The following is a 22,381-nucleotide window of genomic DNA, read 5'->3' as shown; positions in this document are numbered from 1 at the left end:
GATACTTATCCCTGCTGGCTGCTAATGATCTTGCTGTATTTTGTCATGAGGATAGCATAATGAAGCTCTGTGTCCTAACTTCAGTAACTCTTACCTATCATTCTTATTTCACCTTGTGCATTTTAGTTATCAGAAGCAGTTTTTGTATTTTTAGTTCTTTATCTGAAGTTTTCGTTGCAGGTAAAATTAATAATGCATCCTAGGCTTTACTGTGCAGTCAAAACTTGACAGCATGTGCTACATCGTTTTCATTCAATTGAATCCCACAGAGAGCCTTGGTGCTATGTGACCTCATGTTTCACTCTTGGGTAACCCCAGGAGTCCCAAATACGAGACCTTTCATAACCCTACCATACTCCTAATCTAGCAGGAATCCTGGCTCACATGAGACCCATATATTGCATAAGGCTCAAAAATGTTGTTGGCATGGAAGCCCCTCACCTGAGTGTCTCCCAGTATTTAAAATTAAAAAAAAAACTTCCTTTTCAAAAACTTCCTTTGGTGTATGAGGAAAATAACTACAGGTCTTAACAAGTTTTAAAAATCATATGTAGATTTATTTCTGGATATAAACAGCAAGGGCAATGTGGATATAAACAGCAAAAGGAAGACTAGGGGAAATGTAGGCCTACTGCTCAAAGGGGCTGGAAAATGAGGGACAAGTAACATGGAACAGGCTGAGGTACTGAACACCTTTTTGCCTTAGTCTTGGCCAGTAAAACTGGGCTTCGGGAGCCTGAAGCCCCTTGGACCAGGGACGTGGAACAAGCAAGGCTTACTCTTTGTACTTCCAAGAGGATGGACGTACATAAGTCCATGGAGCCTGATGGGTTTGTACCCACAAAAGCTGAAGAAATGGGCTGAAACCTTTATAAGGCCAGCATCAATCACCTTTGAAAAGTTGTGGTAACTGAGAGATGTTCCAGAAGACTAGAAGAGACCAAATTCCCCTCCTATCTTCAAGAAAGACAAGAAAAAAGATCCATGGGAATACAAGCTGGTGAGCCTCATCTCAGTGCCTGGGAAGGAACCATTTCTAAGGACAGGAAGAACACCAGGTTTACTGGGGGTAGTCAGCATGGATTTACAAAGAGAAGGTCATGAGTAATCAACCTAAAGCCTCCTACAATAAGGTGATTGGCTTGGTGGGCAAAGGGGTGAGGATATTGGATGTTCTTTACCTTGCCTTCAATAAAGCATTTGACAATGTCTCCCATGTCACCTTCACAGAGCAGCTGAAAAAGTGCATTTGTTAAGTGGATAGTGAGGCAGGTTGAAAACCAGCTGGAGGGCTGGGCCCAGGTGTTGTGATCGGTGGCACAAAGTCCAGTTGACATCACGTGGCTACTGAGACTTGATTGGTAACCCAGGTATCAATAATGAAGCCAATACAGTATAATATTTTCCTTAATGACCTGGATGCTGGAACAAAGTGCACTCTGAGCAACTTTGCAGATGATACATGTCTGGGAAGAGTGGTGACACATGGCATATCAGAGTGTTCCACTGACATCAGGAGGAAGGCAAGAAGGCTGGAGAAAGGCACTGGCAGGATCCTCATGAAGTTCAACAAAGATGAATGAAAAGTCCTGAACCTGGGGTGAACTATCTCATGCACCAGTACAAGCTGGAGGCTGACCAGCTGGAAATTAGCCTAGCAGAAAAGGCCCTGGTGTTGATGCATACCCAGCCAGCAATATCTTGGGATGTATTAGGAAAAGCATTACCAGAAGGATGAGGGACATGATCCTGTCCTTCTTTTCAATCTTAGTGAAGCCACAGCTGGAGTGCTGTGTCCTTTTTTAGTTCCCAGTTGAAGTGACACAGAAATGGCCGTGTTGGAGAGAGTGCAGGAAAAGCACCACTAATGTGATTAAGGGACTGGAACATCTCTTCTGTGAGGGGATTCTGAGAGAGTTGGGACTGTTTCAGAAGAGAAAGCTTGCAGAAGGTGGGATAAGAAACTTCTTTTAGAACAGAATTCTCTGTCTTTTTCTAGATCACATATTCACTAACATTCTTTCTCCTTGTGTGACAAACTTCCTTTTACTACATCACAATTTTTTTTTTTAATTTAAACCCTATAAAACTTAATATTTTTTGATGATTTTATAACTTCAGAATTCTAGGGAAAAGGTTCTTTCTGAGCTTCTGGTTTTGATTGTTTTTTGTCCACTAGGAACCATGTACTCTTCTGTCTGTGAGGACTGTCATTATCTTGTAAAGTACACTCAGTTTTGCACAGAAATTGGTAGCATTTTGTCCTTTTCCACTATAATTCAGGGACAGCTTATTTGTATAGCACTCCTATTTATAATATATTGCTTAGAAATAATTTATCTTTGTAGCTGAGCAAATTGCAGTATAATTTCACTGCTCTTGCATAGACCTTTCCCTTGTTTATAACAGTGATTTCTGAGTTACAATCTCTCCAATATAAATAATGCATTAGTTCATAATTTAAATGTGACCTATCTTTGCAAGACTGGTGACTCACTATAAAAGATCTTTTTGAGTAGCTTCAAAACTTCAAGCAGATTTTGGTAGCTGATTTATCTCTTCTGATCTGTAACTTGTTGTGAAGGTTTAGCTTTTATACGTTTGACAGTGCTGTGAGGACCAAAACTGCTGAGAGTCCCTTAGTATGAAAAAAAAATGGCTCACCAGAGAATCAGACTAACCTGGGCTCAGCTAGAATATCATGCTCTAAAATCAGGAGCCTAGCATTGTTGTTACAAGATAGGTTTTCTTTGGTGGAAAAGATGATTGACATAGTTCATTTCCACTTCTGTAGTCCTGGTGGTGTTGATTCTTACAGTTTGTTGAGTATCAAGATTTAAACCCCATTGTCGACATAAACATCTAAAAACATAGAATCAAAGCCATTGCAGGGGTAAAGGAAAAGAGCTGCACATTTCTTAAACTGTGTTTGTTATCACATAACACCAGTAAGGTCATCCTAATTCTCTGCTGTCACTAAATAGGTATTTTTCACAGAGACCATACTGCACAAAGAGACAAGTGAAAGGAAGCTAAATCCACTGCATCCTGTTGGGGTGAGCTCTTAAGGGGTATCCTGTTGATACCCCTTAAGAGCTCTTAAGGGGTATCCTGTTGATACCCCTTAAGAGCTCTAAATGAGGCAGTGAATCTATGTCTCCAGTAACATTTTCTGGTTTGAAGGAAAGAACTTGTATTCACCTTTCCCCCAAACTGACAAAAGTAAAAGAAAAGAGGAAGAGGACCAATGAAAAATGAGATAAATTCAGGATAAACCCTGATTTTTTGGAAAATATCTGGACCCTTATTTTTTTAGCACAGTGTAAATCCAGCAAATCCAGGGCATGTACTTGAGGGCTTTCAAATTACCCACATAAAGGTATAAATTATATACATTTTATATCTATCTATCTATCTATCTATCTATCTATCTATAAATATATAAATTAACCCACAAGCCCTCGTGAAGAACCAAAGGGCATTCCGTGTGCTACATTGCATTTATTCTATATCAAATATTCACACTTCAAGTTTTAGCTATACATCTATAGATGAAATGAAAAGAGAAAGAATGATGTTTTTACATAATGGCATTATTTCCGGTTGCATTTACTTTTTTGTTTATGAGATATACGTGAACTTGGTATTTGTGCAATAACTGTATACAGATGAAATTTTGCCAAGGCCTAAATAATGCAAAATTTCTTTTTACTGCATAGTTAAACATATTCTTCAGCATTTGCCTAGAAAAATGTCTCTGAATAAATCAAGTAGCACAGTCACAGTGTAACTCTCTATTGAGAGCATATGCTGTAGTATTCCCCAGTAAAAGAAATACACATCTAGCAAACCTGAGTTTTCTCCCTTTTTGGATCATTTCCATTGCATTTTTAAAATTCTCATTTAAACATTAATAATTATACTTTACACCATCAAGAAAAGTAGAATTATGTTTTCCAAGTTTTCTAGGCTTATTGGCAATTTTGGTTTGGAGCTGTTGCCATTAAACAGTACTAGAGAACATTATATAAATAAGACAGAACAATTATTCACTTTTCATAGAACCTGAAGAAACTCATTGTATATTTAAAGTATTAAGATGGAAATCACTACTCACAAATAAACAGCTAAGACTTTTAAGAGTCTTTCCATTTTTAGGGGAAAAATCTTAAGTTACTAGAATAAGCTAATTGAGAGTGTCACTAAAAGTATTTTGAGAACGTGGTTATAATGTTTGATAAGTTTGATGTGGCATCTGATAAGACTGCAAGAGAAAGTCATGCAGGCTACCACTTTCACATCTGGTTCACTTTCCATTGCTCCTTATTTTTTTATTTTGAAGTATTAGAGAAATCAATATATCAAGTTATTAAATCTTAATTTATTTTATTTCCGAGCTGAAGCTTTAAATTTCTTATCCATTGGGGCTGAGCTTATTTAAACTATGACAAATTCTACTTAAATGCATTTACATAGCTTGGTCAAATTCCTGATTTCTAAGGTGAAGAGCCAAAAATCAGGATTTATGGAAGTCTAAGAATTAAGTACAGACTGTTTATCAGATCTTAATTCATCTGATGCTATCTTAAATATAATTAATTTAATAATTTTATGTGGTAAAATGTAAAGAATGGTTGCACCACTACACTGTGTGCAATCACTTTGTATAGCCTTGATTCCAGTGCTCCACATCTGAACACTGGAGAGAAAAAAAACCTCTTTCCATGAAACACTGAAATGTACAATTTTTAGGAGAAAGATAATAAGAATTTGTTTTTCAAAGTTGGAACATTTGCTTTGTTTTCTGAGTTATCTTAAAAAAAAAAAAAAAAAAAAAAAAAAAAAGCCACCCCAAAAACAATTTCCCATCTGTCTTTTTACCTTAGCTTTGCAGAGCAGGATGCAGCTGGCTCTTCTAGCAATGCTTTACAGGGTGGCTGTGGATCCCACTTGAGGCTTCCAAAGCTTTATTGACTTATTCCTGTTGGACTAATTCACATAAACTCCAGTTTAATTTCTCCAGATCATATTTGTAAATTCTGATTCATGGGTTTTGCTTTATGTCATGATCCAGAAACACTTTTTCGACCTACAGTAGTGCACTAGTAAAGAGGCTGCAACCTAAGCATTAGCACTGTAAGGGTTACTTGCTCCTTTACTGCAAGGATGTAAGTAAATAATACATATCTGACAAGAGTATAATCTGTGTATGACACCCTGTGGATGCAAACATTCAATGGCATTATGAAACTTTGGGTTCCATAAAGGCTTTTATGATATTATTAAGGATTCTTTTTCTGACTAGAAATATTCGTAGCAGTGAGAGGTAGAAAGAGATGCATATCTGAGAGTAAAGCAGACCTAAAGTAACATACCAAGTTGGTTGGTATTCTAGGTAAAGTGGGGAAAAAAGAGTAATGTCCTTGCCTGTGGTTCCTGACCAGAGGTTTCTGCAACTGGGACTTTTTGTTACAGCTCACCATATTTATTATTTTGTAAGTACAGGTCAGATTAATCATGACTGAAATCTGGGATACCATTTCTCTGCATCAATCACTCTCACACTCTTATCTAATAAATGCAGATCTTCCAGAAAAGAGGGAAGAGCTTCAAAGCTCTTGATGTAGGCAATATTCAGTAAGAAAAGACTTGACCAGAGGAAGGTGTTACTTCAGCATTTCTTTCCAATCTGTCATATAACAGGAAGATGAAGCAGATGAAGCAGTCAGAATTTTTTACATGTTCTTAACATGCTAAAGTTAAGGGACAAGGACTAGCTAAACAAAGCAAAGTTTTAGAAGAAAAAAATGTATATCATATACCTGGCATTTCAAAATAGTTAAACAATGAAAAGATGTATCATTTTTGCAGCAGTGGCCATGGTTGCATTCTTCTTTTGTACATATAGCACCACATTCCTTTGGATATAAGGTAAATTGAAGCCTTAGCAGATTTCCATGAATCAGTCAAAATAGCTTGAGTTTAAAGAGAATAAGTATCAAAAAGAGAGACAATTAGATCTTTTTCAGTGCCAGTATGCAAGTGCAAGTCTCTTGACATGATGAGTTGATTATATTGTTTCATGCTTCCTAAAACAGTAATTTTATTGGCACTTGAGGTTACAGTAGTTCATCTTTTTCCTGTCCTTGGAGTCTGTGTTGTTTCCTTATTTTCTTATTTTAAGCAGCTCTCCAATTTCTGTTTTTCAAGTAGTTTGAAATACTTCCACCAACAGTGCTCACACTTGTGATTAAACACTTTTTTTCTCATCTTTTTTCTTCGCTTTTACTTTTGTCTTCTGCATACAGTGTCTCTCTGTATCTTCTTTTCATTTTCCAGTTTAAATTCCTTTCTTAACATTGGTGCACAACCAGTTTAGATTGCTCCCATATCAGATCTGCTGAATTTCAAGCTAACTCTTATTCCCAGTTCAGCTGTCAGTGCAGCTATCAAAGCTGCAGAGGTTCTTTCAGTAGTTTTCTTGCATACTGCCCAACTCAATGGCTCCCAATCCATTTTTCCCTCAGGAAAATATTTGGAAGTATACTGTCAATTTGAAACAGAGGGTTGGAATGTATTATTACTTGGCTTGGTACAGTCCCATCCATATAGTATAGTTTACATCACATTTAAAAATGAAAAAAAATTTTAAACATAAAAAGACACTCTTCATTTGGAACATGTCAAATGATATGTTTCAATAACTTCAACGTGTTTTCCAACATTTTTCAAGTTGAGATATTAATCAAATCTGGCCCTTTCCTCTGAAGAACCTGTTTCAAAAAGTGTCAAAGATTTGATGAGAAAATGTCTGGAAAGCAAAAGGAAAATATTAGGTAGGGATTTTTTTCCTTATTTTCCTCTTCTATTTAGAGAAAAACCTCTAAAACTATCTACCAGCCTGTCCTTACCCTCCTGGAATACTAAGTGCATGAACTACTTCAGAACCAATCCTGGAAGTATGCTACTATTTTTTTTCCGTTCTATCTTATGCTTTGTTTGCTGAATTTCTGGAGTAAAATTTATAACAGAAATATAAACCCTTGAGAAATCAAAGCTTATAACAAACTGAAATACTGACAGACCCTGAACTATGGCTCCCAAATTGCAGTGCTTGAAGTCAGAAAAACAGAATCAAGACCCTTTAAAGTACTCCAAATTATAGTCTATCAATTGTTCTATAGGGCAATCACAAGCCTATTTTGGTAGAATAATAGAATCCCATCAATAAGCTATTTGTAACTAAAATTAGGCATAGCAGGGTCATGTCATTACATATTTTACAGTCAAGCACATGTTATCAGGACTGTCATATCCTCAGTTACATTTTCCATAAAAACAATTTTGCTCTAAACATGAATTATTTTCTTGAAAGGACTTCCATTTTCAGAAGCTTGAAATTGCCATAATTCTTGGAAAAAGCATGCGTATATGTTTATGCATATTGAATGTAGGTGTGAGAACTGAAAAGCACCTGTGTGCATGCACTTACACCTACTTATTACTTCAACAGGAAGCCTCCTGGCTCCAAAGCAGTATATTGCACAAGTTCAAGGTAATAAATGAATTGTTTATTACTTACAGTACATATCTGTTTTCAGCAAATTGGAAATGAATTGAATAATAGGTTGTGAGTAGAGCACTGTATTAGTATATTTATCACAGAGCTGTGACCACACTGCAGCAGAGCTGCAAATTCATTGGCACATCCTTGCGTTTCATGTCTTTAGACTACAACACTCATTATACTGCAATTTATAAAATGTTTTAGGACTTCTATAAAATAATAAAATACTGATGTGCACTAAGAACAGAGATGAAAGATGGGAATAAGTCAGTTTAACCTATATGCTTCATGTTTTATACATGATACTTTAGCTGAGCATATTGCTGTTTCTGGTAGATGGCAGAATTGTCAGAGTACAGGAGAAAAAGCAGATTGCGTAGATTTTAGCATATGCTCTATGTTAATTTGGAGGTGAATAGAGCAGTGCAAAAAGATAACTCATTTCTGTGTTACTCTTTATTGCTATTGTTGGTCATGATGACTGGAATGATAGGGAGGAGGAAATTCCATTGTGATAACATCCTATGCAAATATAAATTAAACCCTTTTTTCTGATCCCAAAATCTTGCAAAGTAAAAAGATGAGAAATGGGAATAGAAAAGGGGAAAAGGGTTATGAGTAAATAAGCATATTACATTTCCTCTAACCAATGATGAAATATAATTAAGCTTTGTGACTCTATGGGTCAGCTCAGGGAGAGTGTTCCATGTGAAGTAAATAATGTGCGAATGCTGTCTACATCTGATTCATTCATGATTGATCCAAGTCAAATTTAAATTAATGACTCAGAGGACCTAGTCTATATGTCCTTGCTGATATTGAGCAGACTAGGAGTTGGCAAGGATGTACTGCAAGAAAAGCAGTACTGCAAGAAAAGCATGTTGACCTCAGCTCTTCCTCTATAGCAGAGCGGGATAACTAAAGGTGTTAGTTGTTTGTTTTTTTTTTACTCTACCAATAAGGAAGATCTGACTTTCTCTCAGAGGAAGGAGAAATTAGTGTCCTTAACTTAGATGTTCTACTAGGGACTTAATAATGAAACTGGTACTTATACCAATCATTAATAAATGCCTCAGAAAAAGTTCACATTTGCTTCCATCTCACATTTGCTCTATTGCATAGATGGTGTGTTTTGTTTTACCACCAAGACTATGTTTTTGTTTTGAAGGGGAAAACCTTCACCGCTCAGACAGAAAATGTTTTCTACAACACTTACAGAACAGACTCCTCTGGTTGGATGGTTACTAGAACAATCCACTGGAATTAACCATTTATCATCTGAATGCTAATGCAAGATCCACGGTTTCTGTCAAAACATTCAGACTTGTCTTAACTTTACCATCAAATTGGTATTTGTAAGATAAATGGTTCCTAGGAGAAGCTTCCAGGTTGTCTCAATTGCAGTAAAGAAAGTGGCCAGATTCCTAATTGTAATGATGGCAAATAGTAAAATAATAATAATTATAATAATTTTTAAAAGGTGGTTTACATGAATCAAATCAAAAGTTTGTCATGCCAGGCAAGTAAAAAGACCACTTGCTGTAGTGATTTTCTTTTAGAACTATCCCTATTGTTTAGTATTTTTAAACAAAGTCATTAAGGCAATGTGCACTTTTCAAGATCAGCATCATTTTAGTAGTACCAAATCATGTTTTACCTCAAGTTTCCTTTGAATCACAATGCCATAGCAATTTAAATCACTGACTTTCAATATGTTCAACTCAAAACCTACCAGTTACAAATACAACTCCATCTCACCATGTCATAGCCAGATTAGTAAATTAGAATGCTGAGCCAAGACTGTACTTGTATCAATAATAGCTGATGGCATCTGATGGCTTCACGACCATCAAGGTGATTCATATGCTCTACATTTGCCAAGCAATAGATATTTAATGGGTTGTGCTTTTTGCATATGATAGGCTATGATAGCCCATATCCAGGTTTGATTGACAGAGAAGAGACTTTGAATACAAAATCATCTATCAGTATTACACTCATCTTTATTGCTGAGTAATTCTTTACATTATGGGAAGAAACATAAACATTCCTAATTACCAGTTTCTTTAGTCCCCAAAGTATAAATTTAGGCATAATCTCATTTAAAACACAGCTCTATAAAATCTGCATGGTGATTCAATGCATGATCAGTTGTGTTTATTAGCAGAGAATATTGTAGTCACTGTTCTGTATTACATGGGCTGTTCACTGGTCTGCATGCTCTGGTAATTATGATAAGAGCAACTTTTTTCAAATGTCTAACTTGGATTATAAAGTTGACACCATAAAATCTCAGGAGATGTAATTAATTAAAGCCAAAAAAAGAAGAAATAATAAAGAATTAACAAGATACCAAAGAATATATTTTATGTTTGTTCTCAAGCCCAGCCAGTATGTTCTACTTTAGCTATTTGAAATAGCAAAAGAGAGGTGATTAGATGAATACAAAACTAATCCAGTCAGATTTTGTACAGGGCAATACTTGGAAAGGTTTAAAAATTTCTTCAGAGACTTAGTAATTAAAACCCATGAGATTCTTCTCGAGAGTCTCAGTGCTTAGCTCATATTCTCATACCCCCAAGAGATCTGAGCTGTGCCCACATGGCACAGTTAGGTTAGTGAACAACTGCCACTCCTGTGTGTTTGTTCAAATAATAAACTCAAACACATCGGTCCAAAAATAATTGTTATACAGAGCAGCTTCCATCTCTTCTAGAAAGCCTTAACCTGGTTAACTGTGGGATCTCAGTCTCTCAGAACTGGGGTGCAGGGTGAACGAGACCACCCCTGGGGGGCTCGGGAGTCCTGGAATGTTGCCAGAAATGTCTGGTGGCTGGACTTTGATCCCACAGGGGAGATGACATCAGTATGAGGACAGGAGGATTTCACCGGGGTGAATTGTGAAGGGATAAGTTAATTGGAGTGTGAGATACAGGGTTTAAAATTTCTGTACAGGGGGGTCTAGAGAGGTAAGATGGAGGAATTGGGGCGTGCCCTTCTCCTTCTTCTTCTTCCTCTAGGCCTCCATTTTCTGTGGTGATGTTGGCACTTTGGGATTGGTCTTTACTAAAAGTGCACTGGTTAATAAGGGTAGAGGGTATTGGAGAAAAATGATAAATATTGTATACGTAACTCCGGGTATAAAGATAGGTGGCCGCCCCAGGGGCTCTCAGTGTGTGCCCATGGCTGACTGCTGAGCAGAACTCTGTCAGGCCAAGAGAAAATCTTTTAGATAAGCAATTAATAAACACCGAGACAGAGAAAAAATCTGAAGTTTCCTCTCGTCCTTTCGAACCCGGGGGCCCAAGGCCATCTTGGGCTTTTCCCAGACCATCTAAACAGTCCCAAAATCCGACAGTTAACGACTAGGGAGAGGTCTTCAGAAGGTAGTGGAAAAGGTTAAAAACAAACCCTTAGGAGATAAATAATATTTCATAGCTGGACTTTTATAAAAGTTTATTCTTCCTTTTTTCAACTCATTTAACTGGCTTAAGATAGATGCAAATGGTCTTATTTACACCAGCTGAAGATCTAAGTCTCAGTTTTCTGACTAAAACATTGTGCAACAGATTGTCGTTTTTATCTAGTCTGATTAGTTCATTTTATGAATTTCTGGGTTTATCATCTACCTCTACCTCTGTGTAAGATTGTCACAGCACACTCTAATTTGCAGCTTTTGGACTATATGCAGCCTATGGGCCATGTACACTCACTTTATCCTGATGTTCCAAACTCCCTCCCTGCCCTGTCCCAGAGAAGATAGACAACACCTGAGTAAGTGCTGCCAAATACACAATTTCCTCTAGCATCAACTCTATACAGAGCTGGTCTCCTGTGGTCATGATACAATTGGTAGGAACTGACAGAATGGATTCCAGAGCTGTGAAATTCCCTCTTGTAAACTCCTGCTGTAGATTCATCCTCCCCTGCTTTGCTTCAGCAGAAGTGGCAACAGTTAGAGTTGGTCAAAAGTAATTTTCCAGCCATCAAGACACCGTAGAGCCTAGCTTATGCATAACATACAGGTACAGAAAATTGTCTACAACAAATGCAGAAAAATGGCTTATCCAGCTCCTGCAATTGCTAAAGTGGAACCATCATGATTTAATTCTAAGGAACTAATGCATGAAGTGCCCTGAAAATTAAGAACAGTAGAAAAGAAAGGAGACATTAGTCTCTACATTGTTGTGCGCAAAATAAAAACTGCATAAATCCAAGAGGATCATTTAATCCATATGAGTTAACTGTTTATCAGTTAAATTCTCCATTAATCATTCTAATGCAAACAATTTAGAAGCTTACAGGTCTGCAGACAACACCCAAAAAACTGTTTGACAACCTTTACTGGGAATATGGCATAAAGGGACTTTTTAAAATCAAATGTAACTGCATATTTTAAAATTTATTTTTCCTTTGTAAATCACAGTCTTTAAAAGTGCCAAGCATTTCTTTTTGATCTCTTGACAGACTAAGTTTGATAATGTCCACCAAAGAAACATGAGGGCTTTGTATTTATGTAAGTGACAAAGAAAGGATAGGTACTTCTTGTTTCAGGTTTATTTAGTTCTGCCATTGTTGATTATATGCATGTGTGCACAATTAGCTTAGAAGTCAGCAGCAAATTAAACTAGTTTGGGAATTATTGTGAATCTAAGTTAATTTTCAGTCTCTTCCATCTGCCCTTTGTGTTGCCTTGCGTTGGAGTTCCAAATCCTATTGCTGAAAATCTCAAGGTCAATTTAAGCACTTGTTACCTTGTAAGAATGAGAAATAATCTTACAGGCAGATCAGCTGGGTTTACTTTCACTTGGTATACTGTGAGAAACATGGACTCTCTATGGAATAGTTAATTTTAACCTAATATTGGTACAGTAGGACTCTGCAATAGCACTGTGTCCTTAATTGGGTTATCTTATTTTCAGTATGCCTTTACCATGATGAGTGCAATACCTCCTATTGCATTAGAGAGCAACATCACTGCAAACAGATATAGATGTTTAGAATGTTTTTGTGATTTGGTTACCAGTTTAGAGATTGTCTTTTAAATAAACAAACAGACCGTCAGTGGTTAAAGATACCAGCTGAAAGCATTTATTGCTCCTAAAAATTATTTTCCTTACATGTTAATTTATAGATGTAATTTTTTACAGTCTTTTTGAGCAGTCAGGTAATCCTGAAGAGTAAAAAACTTCTAAATTTTCATAATGCTTTAATAGTCTTTTTGTGGGTGTGAATAAAGGTAGATGGTGACAAAACATGCTCAAAAGAACAGCAGCCTGAATTTTGAGGGACCTTTGCAAAAAATGGTGATAAAAAATACAGATCTGAAGGGTATGTTTGGAGGAGTTAAAAAGGGCAACTACTGGGCTAATACTGGAAATCTACTCAAAACAAACTGATAGTGGTTAGTTCTGAGGCAGAGAAAAGGACAAAAAAGCAGAACAGAAGCAATTTGGCAGAGAAATGAGAGGTGAGGTGTGAGCATGAGGAAGATTAGATAGGGATTTGATGATGAGAAGGAAAAGATTGAATTTCATGTTAAGCATAATTCATCCTGGGTTATTTTCCTTTGCAAAAAGCCTTTAACATTTTGTTCTGCTCAAAAGAAATTCTCATGGTGTCATTATCATTGTAGCATTTGAGTTCTTTTCACTACAGCTGCAGGCAGTACATATTAAATATTTTGTGGAGTGTGTGTGTTCCTTTTGACCTCTCAGGTGGAGGAGCAGTTACACAAGTGAATGTTTTGTTTTGGTGATTTCTTGGCTTGTTTGTTTTTAATGTGTATATAAAGAGCATTGGTTTAGGTTGTATCGAAACACAAGATGTATTTTGCACTTATGTGTGGAAGGGAGGGAAAAGGCAGGGAAATTAAGGAAAGGTCTGTGTTTTACAGGAGAGAATTTTGAGATTTTTGATGGTTCTTCAGTACTGAGGGACTTTATTTAACAGTCTGCAAGTGGCTAGGTGCACATTTGCCTTTCTGCAAAAAAGAACTTTTTATCTTCTTACTCAAATGATCTCTACACCTAAAAATTGGGCTCGAATACACTTTGGGCACAATATGTCTAGGCAAGGTAGTTAATGTTTTAAATAACCCTGTCCTGAGGGATATGGTCCTCTAAAAAGACTGAGGCAGTGACCTGTTGACTTACAGAGGATAAATGGCACATTTACAGCATTAAGAATACATAATCACATAATGAGCAAAAAGAGATTTAAATCAATGCTTTCTGTTTCTTATGGAATATGAAAATATCCAGATTAGAAAGGTGTCTGGAGAGATCTCAGCTCCTGCCTTCAGGCAGACCCAAGCATACTTAAGTGATCCCTGATGTATGTTGAGTTGCTTTCGAAAATACTGTCTACCACTAATGAACCTCATTGCATCTTTGCCCTTCCCCTGTGGACATTTCTAACAGTTTTTAACTTCCCTGTTTTCAAGAACTTTTGTGCAATTGAAAATCAGCCATTGCTCATTTCTGCTGAATAGGCTGAGGATTTCTACATGGGTCTTATATCACTCTGCTTCTTATACTAACGTGATGAGATACCTTTTCTTTGTCTTCTCTTTTTTTCTTTCCTGCTGTCAATAGTACGTTGGGCTCATTTAGGATGACGCATGGAACAAATCAAACATAAAACCACAAAAAACCTCCAAATAAACAAAAACAAAACAAAAAACTAAAACAAACAAACCCAACAAACCACATCAAACAAAACCAACCAAATAACAGCAGGAAAAAACTCTGAATAAATTTTTAAAAATCTCATGATTTTGTATTATGAGGTGACAGAGTTAACCTGATTTAATTTAACAAATAGAGAAATCCAGATCATTGGACACCTATTAATCTGCCTTTAGTAGTTTTATTATGTTTTTGAGCAAAACAAGGAGTTATCCTGAGGTAAATGCAAGGTAGAGTAGAATGCAGCAGATGTTTATCAACCGTGGATTGTTCAGGATTAGTATCAACTCCTTCTCTGGTAAAGCAGAGTACTTTTTGTCTCAGACAGGAGAAAAGTAATAGATCTATTTTGCCAGATGTCAATAAAGTATTTGATATATTGTAATGATGGAAATTATTAGCTAAACCAGGAAAGATGGGGTTTGAGAGAGGAATTGCAAAGTAAGTTGTGAACTGTCAAATGGAATTGCCTTTCAATTTATACTGATGAGCTAATGGATGGCTGGGAGATGAGAGCTGCTCAGAGATCAGCGCCAGAGAAAATCCTATTTAATGCTTCAACCTTGGCTCAAAGTTAGGAATATCTTGATGAAACATGCTGATGATACAGATTCAGCCCATAAAAATAACCTGAATGATTTGAATGGCACAATGGAATTTACAGCACACAGTAATGCTGTTAAAAACAGTAGCAAGATTTTCTGTATGTAGTGGAAGTCATTGGCTGGAATTGATGAAAAGAAGTAGGATGGGAATTTAGTGAAGGTCTTTATCATGTTGAGTAATCTCAGGATGATTTTAAGCCACTATTCTTTAGTAGTCAGCAAAATGCTACATATTAAGTAAAATAATTTCTGTAAAGAAATCCAAAAGTTCTGATCAATTCTGAAATCACAAAACACTGGTAAGATCTCCTCTAGAACACTCTGCAGAATGCAAGTGTAAACAGGAGCAGAGCTACAAGGAAGAACTGTGGAAAATATATTTTCCAACAGGAGGCTTCCTCTCACAAAACTACATACTAAAAGAAGTTATCCTTGCTCCCTGCAAAGTATTGAGATTTAAATCAGAAAGGAAAACACTGTTTGATAAACAAATCAAAGTTTCCAAATAAAATACCAAACCAAACAGCATCTGTAAACTCTCTATGGATAAATTTTGGGGTGGAAATTAAAAAACAGTGTTTCATACTTGAAGGGATGAAGCTCTAGACTTGCCTTTCAGAAGGAGCCATAGAGCAAGAAAGTTCTCCAAATTGAGTCTGCAACATTTTGCAAGTTCTTGAAATATGGATATTCACAATAGGAGGAGACACGACTTGGTAACAAGGAATTTACTTGCAGTTCTGTTTTGTGATGGTTTCTAACTTCAGAGCCTGGTTTAGGAGGGATGTGCTGTTTTGAAACTTTGTTTTGTTTTATGGGGTTTTTTATGTTATGGAGCCTTATTCCTAAAGGAAAAGAAAGAACTGAGTTGCTTAGAAACATAGTCTTTTAATACAAATAATCTGCAAATCATGCATGCATTGAATTTTTTTAAGGTTTTAAGTGCATAAATTTTAAGTGTCTACTAAATGATGAGCATAAGGTAGATAAACGTAATGATTGTATCTGCTCAAAATCCAAATTTCATGGCAAGATGTTTGTATGTTGAAAATTGTAGATTGGTCTCATTCTATAGAAAGAAATGTGTTTGAAAAAAATGGTGTTTACCGTGATAAATGTTATTCTTCATGATATTGTTTACTGAATTCAAACAGATTTTTTTCGGATTTTGGGTTTTTTTGTAATTTCTACATTCTGGATATCTAGCATTTCCTGAAAACTGTATTATAGCAGGTAGGGTTTGTCCAAAATGTGGACAGATGAGCACCAGATTACGTTACAAAGGTTTGCTAATGGACTGAATAGAAGATAAATCTTATAATTCTATCTGATAAAATAAGCTAACAGAAAAGAAGGTGAAAGGAGAATGTCAGGAAATGATCCTATGGTCTATTTTAAACTTCAGTGTGCACTAATATAAAAAATTGTTTACTCTGTTTTTCTAAATGCATCATCTTCAGAACAGCAAAAATCAGATCAAAAAAGAAATTTTGCAAATGCAGACCCAACCATCTACTGGAAGCCATTACACTAATCCAACCATCATTCTGGAAGCATAAAACTAACATCATGGAGTTTGCTGAATATCTCTGGTTTTATGACTTAATACGCTCCATTAAATGATACAGATAAATATCTAGTTTTCATCTTTCTGAAGATTAAGTCATTTGCCTCAGTTATATAGTCAGTAATGCAGTCTCTTTGCTAGTTATGTTGCAATAAAAGTAAGTTATACTGCACTAAAATGTGAAACTGGTTGCGAGCATTACGTATGAGAGTTCATATAAATATCTGGTAACATTCACAAAGAAAAATGTTTGGTTTGGTCATTGGAAAATTTCTTTTCAAGTCATGCATTTTCAAATGTAAATGAAGAAGAAAATACATAAAAAGAAGTTATTTTGAAAAGCTGGGAAAAATACAAAACCATAAACAGATTTAGGAACTTTTGCAGTTATTTACAGCCTTGAATAAAAGTTACTTTTATAAGATTATTTTTGAAATGTCACTGCTCTTTGCTTTCCCTACTCTTGCAACCCAGGAGCTATGGATTCATGTAAATTGTTAATTGTTTGTCTGTTTAGAAATGTGCTATCATAGGCTCTTGTTTTTCTTCTGTGGTGTTGAGAACACAACTGGATACAGCAGTAATCAGCTCTATCTATTCATTTAGCCTGCCACACTTATAAAACTAAATAAATTCATTTAAACCATGCTGAAGACATAATTTATTGAACTGTGATAATTGCCTCAGGTATTTTCACTGTATTTTACCGTGAAAAGAAGGTTTTTAAATAGTTTGTTTCATGCTTTAGAAGAGCATTTCTTTCAGCACTATTTTTAACCATGTCAGTATTTTCTGATCTTTTTGGAAAAGAATGGGTAGCCTTGAGTTCTAAAGGCTGTTATAGGACATAAGAAATCTATATTCTGTATATTTTGAGGCACAAAACAAGAAATCATTTCTAAAAGAGAGTACACAATATTCAATTCTCAAATGCATATTGTAACACAAATTATTCCTGGTTGTTGAGCCATGAATGCCAATGCTGTTAACTGAAAATTGAGGAAATAAGAGACTGTAAGCTTATTGAGGAATGACCCAGATCCTTTCAGTTTCAATAAGTTTCTACATAGGAAAGCAAAGCTTTCCTTGGGTGTTGTTTATGAGAGTATCACTGCCTGTCGCAGGAATATGATGAACTTCAGATTTATCTTAGAGAGAAGAACACTTATTCTATAATGCATTACTGAAAAGATCTTTTTCGTCTAATAGGGTGTCTCTTGGTTTTAGTTTTTAATTTCATTATAAAAAAATATAGATTTGGCCAAAAAAACATGAAAGGAACACTCCTTTGTTTCTTGATCAAAAAGGCAGAGCCCGTACTGAGTCCGATTATAACTAATTTAATAAGGAAAAAAACATTCTTTGAAATGGTATTTCAAAGCCCTTTCAAGGAAAAAAAAGTTTAATAGTTTCAGAGGTGAAAGTAAATGGTAGTTCCCATTTTTAACTATATTTGATAGAAAAGAACCTGGCCAAACTTAAATCTCTGAAATCACATTTAGATAATATTCCAAACAACAAATATAGGTTTAGCTATAATTTTTCGGGTTTTGCTGTTCCACTTTTTCATTCCTTCCACTCTCCAGCAGCATTGTAGCTGAAGGGAAGAAAAGCAGGCATGTGGGAGAAAGGTGAACAACTCTTGCCCCAAACCCCTGTGACAAGAAAAAATTACACAACTATAATAACAAAGTCTATAGTTATTCTTAATAATGCAGCTTTACTAATTTCCTTCCATCCTAGCCAGCAGACAACCTGTCTCCCTTTTTTCCCATTGCTGGCAACAGAAAGATGAAGAGCAAGCCAGTGGCATTTTGTTTTTAACCTCCAGTCAGCTGTGGGACTGGGCTCCTTGAGGCGTGACACCACCTGCACAGCAGGAGGAGGTGTGACATGTGATGTTCTTTTTGTTTTGGAAGGCTGAGTACCAGTCATATGTTACTTAGAACCCCGATTCATGATGATGAATCTATTCCACCTTTAGCATGCTTTTTTTACTGTCTGTACAAAGGCTTCAGCAAAGCCTTCAGGAATCTTTTATGCAGTTGTGTGTTCAGATATAAATTCTGTTAATAGACCTAAAATAGCAAGGATTAATTATGAGACAAGGACATGATACACTGCTTGTGCAGCTCGATGTCACTATAGGACACGAAATAACAAGACATACACACACTGCTCTCAAGGCAAAAAAGGGGAAGTTTATTTTCTGACTCCAACATTTATAGATTTCCAAAAGTGACAGTGGATTGGAGGGTGACAGTGGCACCTCTCCAATGACACTGGACAAAGCAACAGTCCATCAAATTTCTCCTCCTCCATAAAATAATGCAAAACAATGAGTTATTTACAGAAAGTGTGTGAGAAAGTTCATTACAAGAATGTAAACATCAGAAGGCTTAGAAAAATCTTTAAAAGTCAGGGAGACACTCAAAATTTTGCTTTGTGTAAATCTTGATGCTCATTTTGGTTTCTCTTTCTGTCTTTGCATCTCGTCCTGACAGGTGTGTGCCCAATCACTGTGAACACGATGGTAAATGCACCCAGACGTGGGACAGCTTCAAGTGCACTTGCGACGGAACTAATTACAGTGGTGCCACGTGTCATAACTGTAAGCTACCCTGCACTTTCAAAGTTTCAAAGGAGTAGGGAAGTCTCTCATGTCTTTTGGTTGAGATTTTAAAAAAATCATTCTTCCTTTCTTGTTGTTAAAGATCCTCAAGCCTCTTTTGAAAGAAAAATATCGTCTTAATCACCTTCTGCATTCCCAGCATTATGATGCGTTTGCAGAGCACTGTACTGTGCCGTGCCACCCACCAAAGCAGCTCAACAGCAGCTGGATGTACAGAGCAAGCACAGTCTTAGCAGTTGCATATGAGATACAGCTTCTAATGGAAACTGAATCTGCCCTGAGCTGTTGGGGAGAGCTGCTGACTGCTGCTTGAGATGCTGGTTTAGGTTGCTAATCACAAAGGGTGTTTACACACTGATTATCAGCCAGCTTAAAATCTAATTATTTGCTCTGTGATTATGAGTTTTTGAAATAAGAATATTTCCTATAAACTTCACATGCTGTACACTATAAAAGCACAGAAAGAAGAAAGGTGCTGTTGCCATTTTATAGGTCCTGAACAATGCATGCTGAGCCAGTGGCATGCATCTTCTGTTCCTCCCCTCTTTTGCTAAAAAAGAGGGATTTTGATCTGCAAAAATACCTAGGATACAGAGAAAATATATCCAGTCCTTACTTTTGTTCACTTCTTCCTTTTGCCAACAATCTCCTAATATTGAGACAAGAGTAAAAATGCTTCTAAACAGGCAATCAGTTGAAATTGAAGCCAGGATTTATGGAGATACAAGTTTATATCACTTTTCTGTTTACCTTAAATACAGCTATGTATAATTTTACAAAGATAATTGCAGAAGTTTTTTTTCAGTTTTAACCAAAAACCCCAAACCAATGAGACCATTCACAGTTTTCTGGATCAACTATTAATACATTGAGTGGCAAAGTTCTCTGTGATCTGGCTATTGAAACTCTAAAACTGTAAGAGTTAAATGGCAAATTAATTTTGATTAAAGAGAAATATTTAAGGTGCCTATACGTGTAGGAGAGGTTGCATGGCACCCTTTTTTCCACCAAGAGGGAATGTGCACAGTGATGGCATGGTTGCATAGAATTTTAGGAAAGACAACACAGAACCTGTCTGTTCTCCCTTGTGGTGTGCAGACCAGCTTTTAAGACATAGCTGAACACAGATAAGCTTTCTTCTTGAGTTCCAAAGAGAAGTAGCAAGGACAAAAGAATGCCATCACTTCTGAAATCACATTTATTACAAAGAGAAGAAATTATAATCCAAGGGGATGTGACTTTTTTAATAATATTTTCACCTGCCTTTTATGGATAAAACAGTGCAAGAGGGCAAATAAAAGGCATTGCTGAACTAGAGTATCAAAAGAGGGCTTTGGAGTATATTCTCCTGTCTTTATGGAATGGATAAAGTGGATGGGATTACATACACTCTCCAGGTCATTTGGAGACACATTGTTCAGGAACTTTTACTTTCCTAGTTCAGGCAAAGTTTCTGACTTAGTGGTGTAAGCTTTAGTTTTGTTACATTTTTTGTTTTAAGAACATAATTTTTGTTTTTACCGTGTGCTGCTATACTTTAGAAGTCTTTCTTACAAAACAAGGTTGAGCAGAAAGTTATTCACTTGACAGATATCCTGTCAGAAGGTGTGGAGTCCTATGCCTTTCTAGAGTACTGAAGTTAATGGCACGAAAATGAGCAAAAATAAAAAATTCCAGCATCAAGATACAGACTGAGACAACCTTAACTCTTCCTTTATTGAGCAGGCAATAGCTGTCAGTTTTTACAGGAGCATGTTCCAGGTACAGCTGCAAATAATGAGGGGATTTGTTGGAACTTGCCAGAGGTTGCAGTCACTCTGCCCTGAGGTCTGGGACCTCAGCTCTGCTGCACTGATGCTGAGCCTACTGTCCTTCCCTACTTGTGCAGTGTGTATATTCAGACACACTTAGTGTGCTGCCTTTTGCTTTTGAATTCTAAAGTTTGTGACAGTAGCAGGATGAAAGATATGCTGGGGAAGGGAGGAAGTTGGAATGATAACTGTTGTGTGGTATAAAAATAGCTGTAAGTGATTTTAAACAGCATTGCAGATCTCATTAAAAATATGTGATTCTGTGGAGCTGGAAAGTGTTTAAGTGCAGATAGCACTTGTTCAGTACCATTTTACTTAAAGATAATATTGTTTTACAAAGCAAACTGTATTATATGCCACAGTAAAATATGTTTTTCTTTTCTCAATGGATGCTTTTGTGGGGAATATAACAGCATTTCTCAAAGAGGTTGGACACATGACTATGTTAGTGGGGATTGTAACAGTATTTGGTGATTTTTAATGAGTGTGAGTTATGCTAAACTAAAAGGAAAAAGATAATTCTGTGTTACTGAAGGGTTTTTTGCAGTGAATTGATTTTGCTTTGGTCAGGTAATTCAACACTTTCCTGAGCTCTTGACAAGGCAAAGCTTTGCAGCCTTGACCGGATTTCAGATTGCAGTTTTAGGTTCCTTTGAAGTTGAAACTCAAAGAAAAATTCGAGGGATGAACTCCTTGAAGTGAAACAGAGAAAAAGGTTTGCATTAAAACCTTATGAATCAAAATGATTTTATTTCACACAGGTCTGGCCATAAAATATCATATGATAGTGAAAACAACAGTTAGCCTAGAGATATGGAGAAATATGTATTCTGGGAATGAGACATACTGGGGACTATAGACCAGAAATAAATAGCTAGAGAAAGAAAAGTTCCAAATAAATAACTCTGGAATAAAAACTTTAGTTCTCTAACTGTGTAAATCAATTACACTTGTTTTCTATTTTAATATTATGAAATAATTTCCTTTTTGAAATATGACACTGTTACAGGAAGGTTCCTCACCTCTCAGAGAAACACCAGAATCTCCAAGCTCTGTGTCCATTATCTTGTTATTTCTCAGCAGCTTAAGCTGCCGTTCAGAGGAAATGATAATTTGTTTCATCCATCTACAGCTAGATCCCTTGAGCTCAATGGCAAATTAACCAAAAGTACTGGAAAGTTGTACTTCTCACTGCATATTAAATACCCTAGGAATCTACCAGATTTCTTTCAGCTAAGGGATATTCATGCCCAACAAAGTGCTGTGGCCTGGCAAATATCAGACTAGAGCATTGATTTTACCATTAGGCAAGACTGAAAGATAAATGAATGTATTTATTCAAAAACAATGATTTACAGTGATGCAACATTTACAAAATTATTTAAAAATTAATTGAATTATAATTAACTGCAAGTATCATCCTTGCTAACTTTATTGTATTATCTATATTTTAAGCCCTGACTAATTAACTTTTACAACCTACCAAAGGCTGGCCCACTCATGCAGAGTT

At 36.3% G+C, this 22,381-nt stretch overlaps 1 protein-coding gene across 1 annotated transcript in view; it reads left to right on the top strand.

Moving 5' to 3' along the window:
• The window catches only part of CNTNAP2 (contactin associated protein 2), a 1,011,078-nt gene that overhangs the window by 647,535 nt on the left and 341,162 nt on the right, over nucleotides 1–22,381 (top strand). Inside the window, exon 11 of the mRNA XM_054274302.1 lies at nucleotides 18,933–19,039. Within this exon, the coding sequence (XP_054130277.1) occupies nucleotides 18,933–19,039 (107 nt within the window). The remainder of the gene's footprint in view (nucleotides 1–18,932; nucleotides 19,040–22,381) is intronic.

Source organism: Melozone crissalis, unplaced genomic scaffold, assembly GCF_028551555.1.
Source record: "Melozone crissalis strain CALT ecotype California unplaced genomic scaffold, PUWL_Pcris_2 ptg000016l_1, whole genome shotgun sequence".
NCBI classification, from domain to species: domain Eukaryota; kingdom Metazoa; phylum Chordata; class Aves; order Passeriformes; family Passerellidae; genus Melozone; species Melozone crissalis.
Note: the sequence above shows the minus strand (reverse complement) of the source record. Positions and strands in the feature narration are given on the sequence as shown.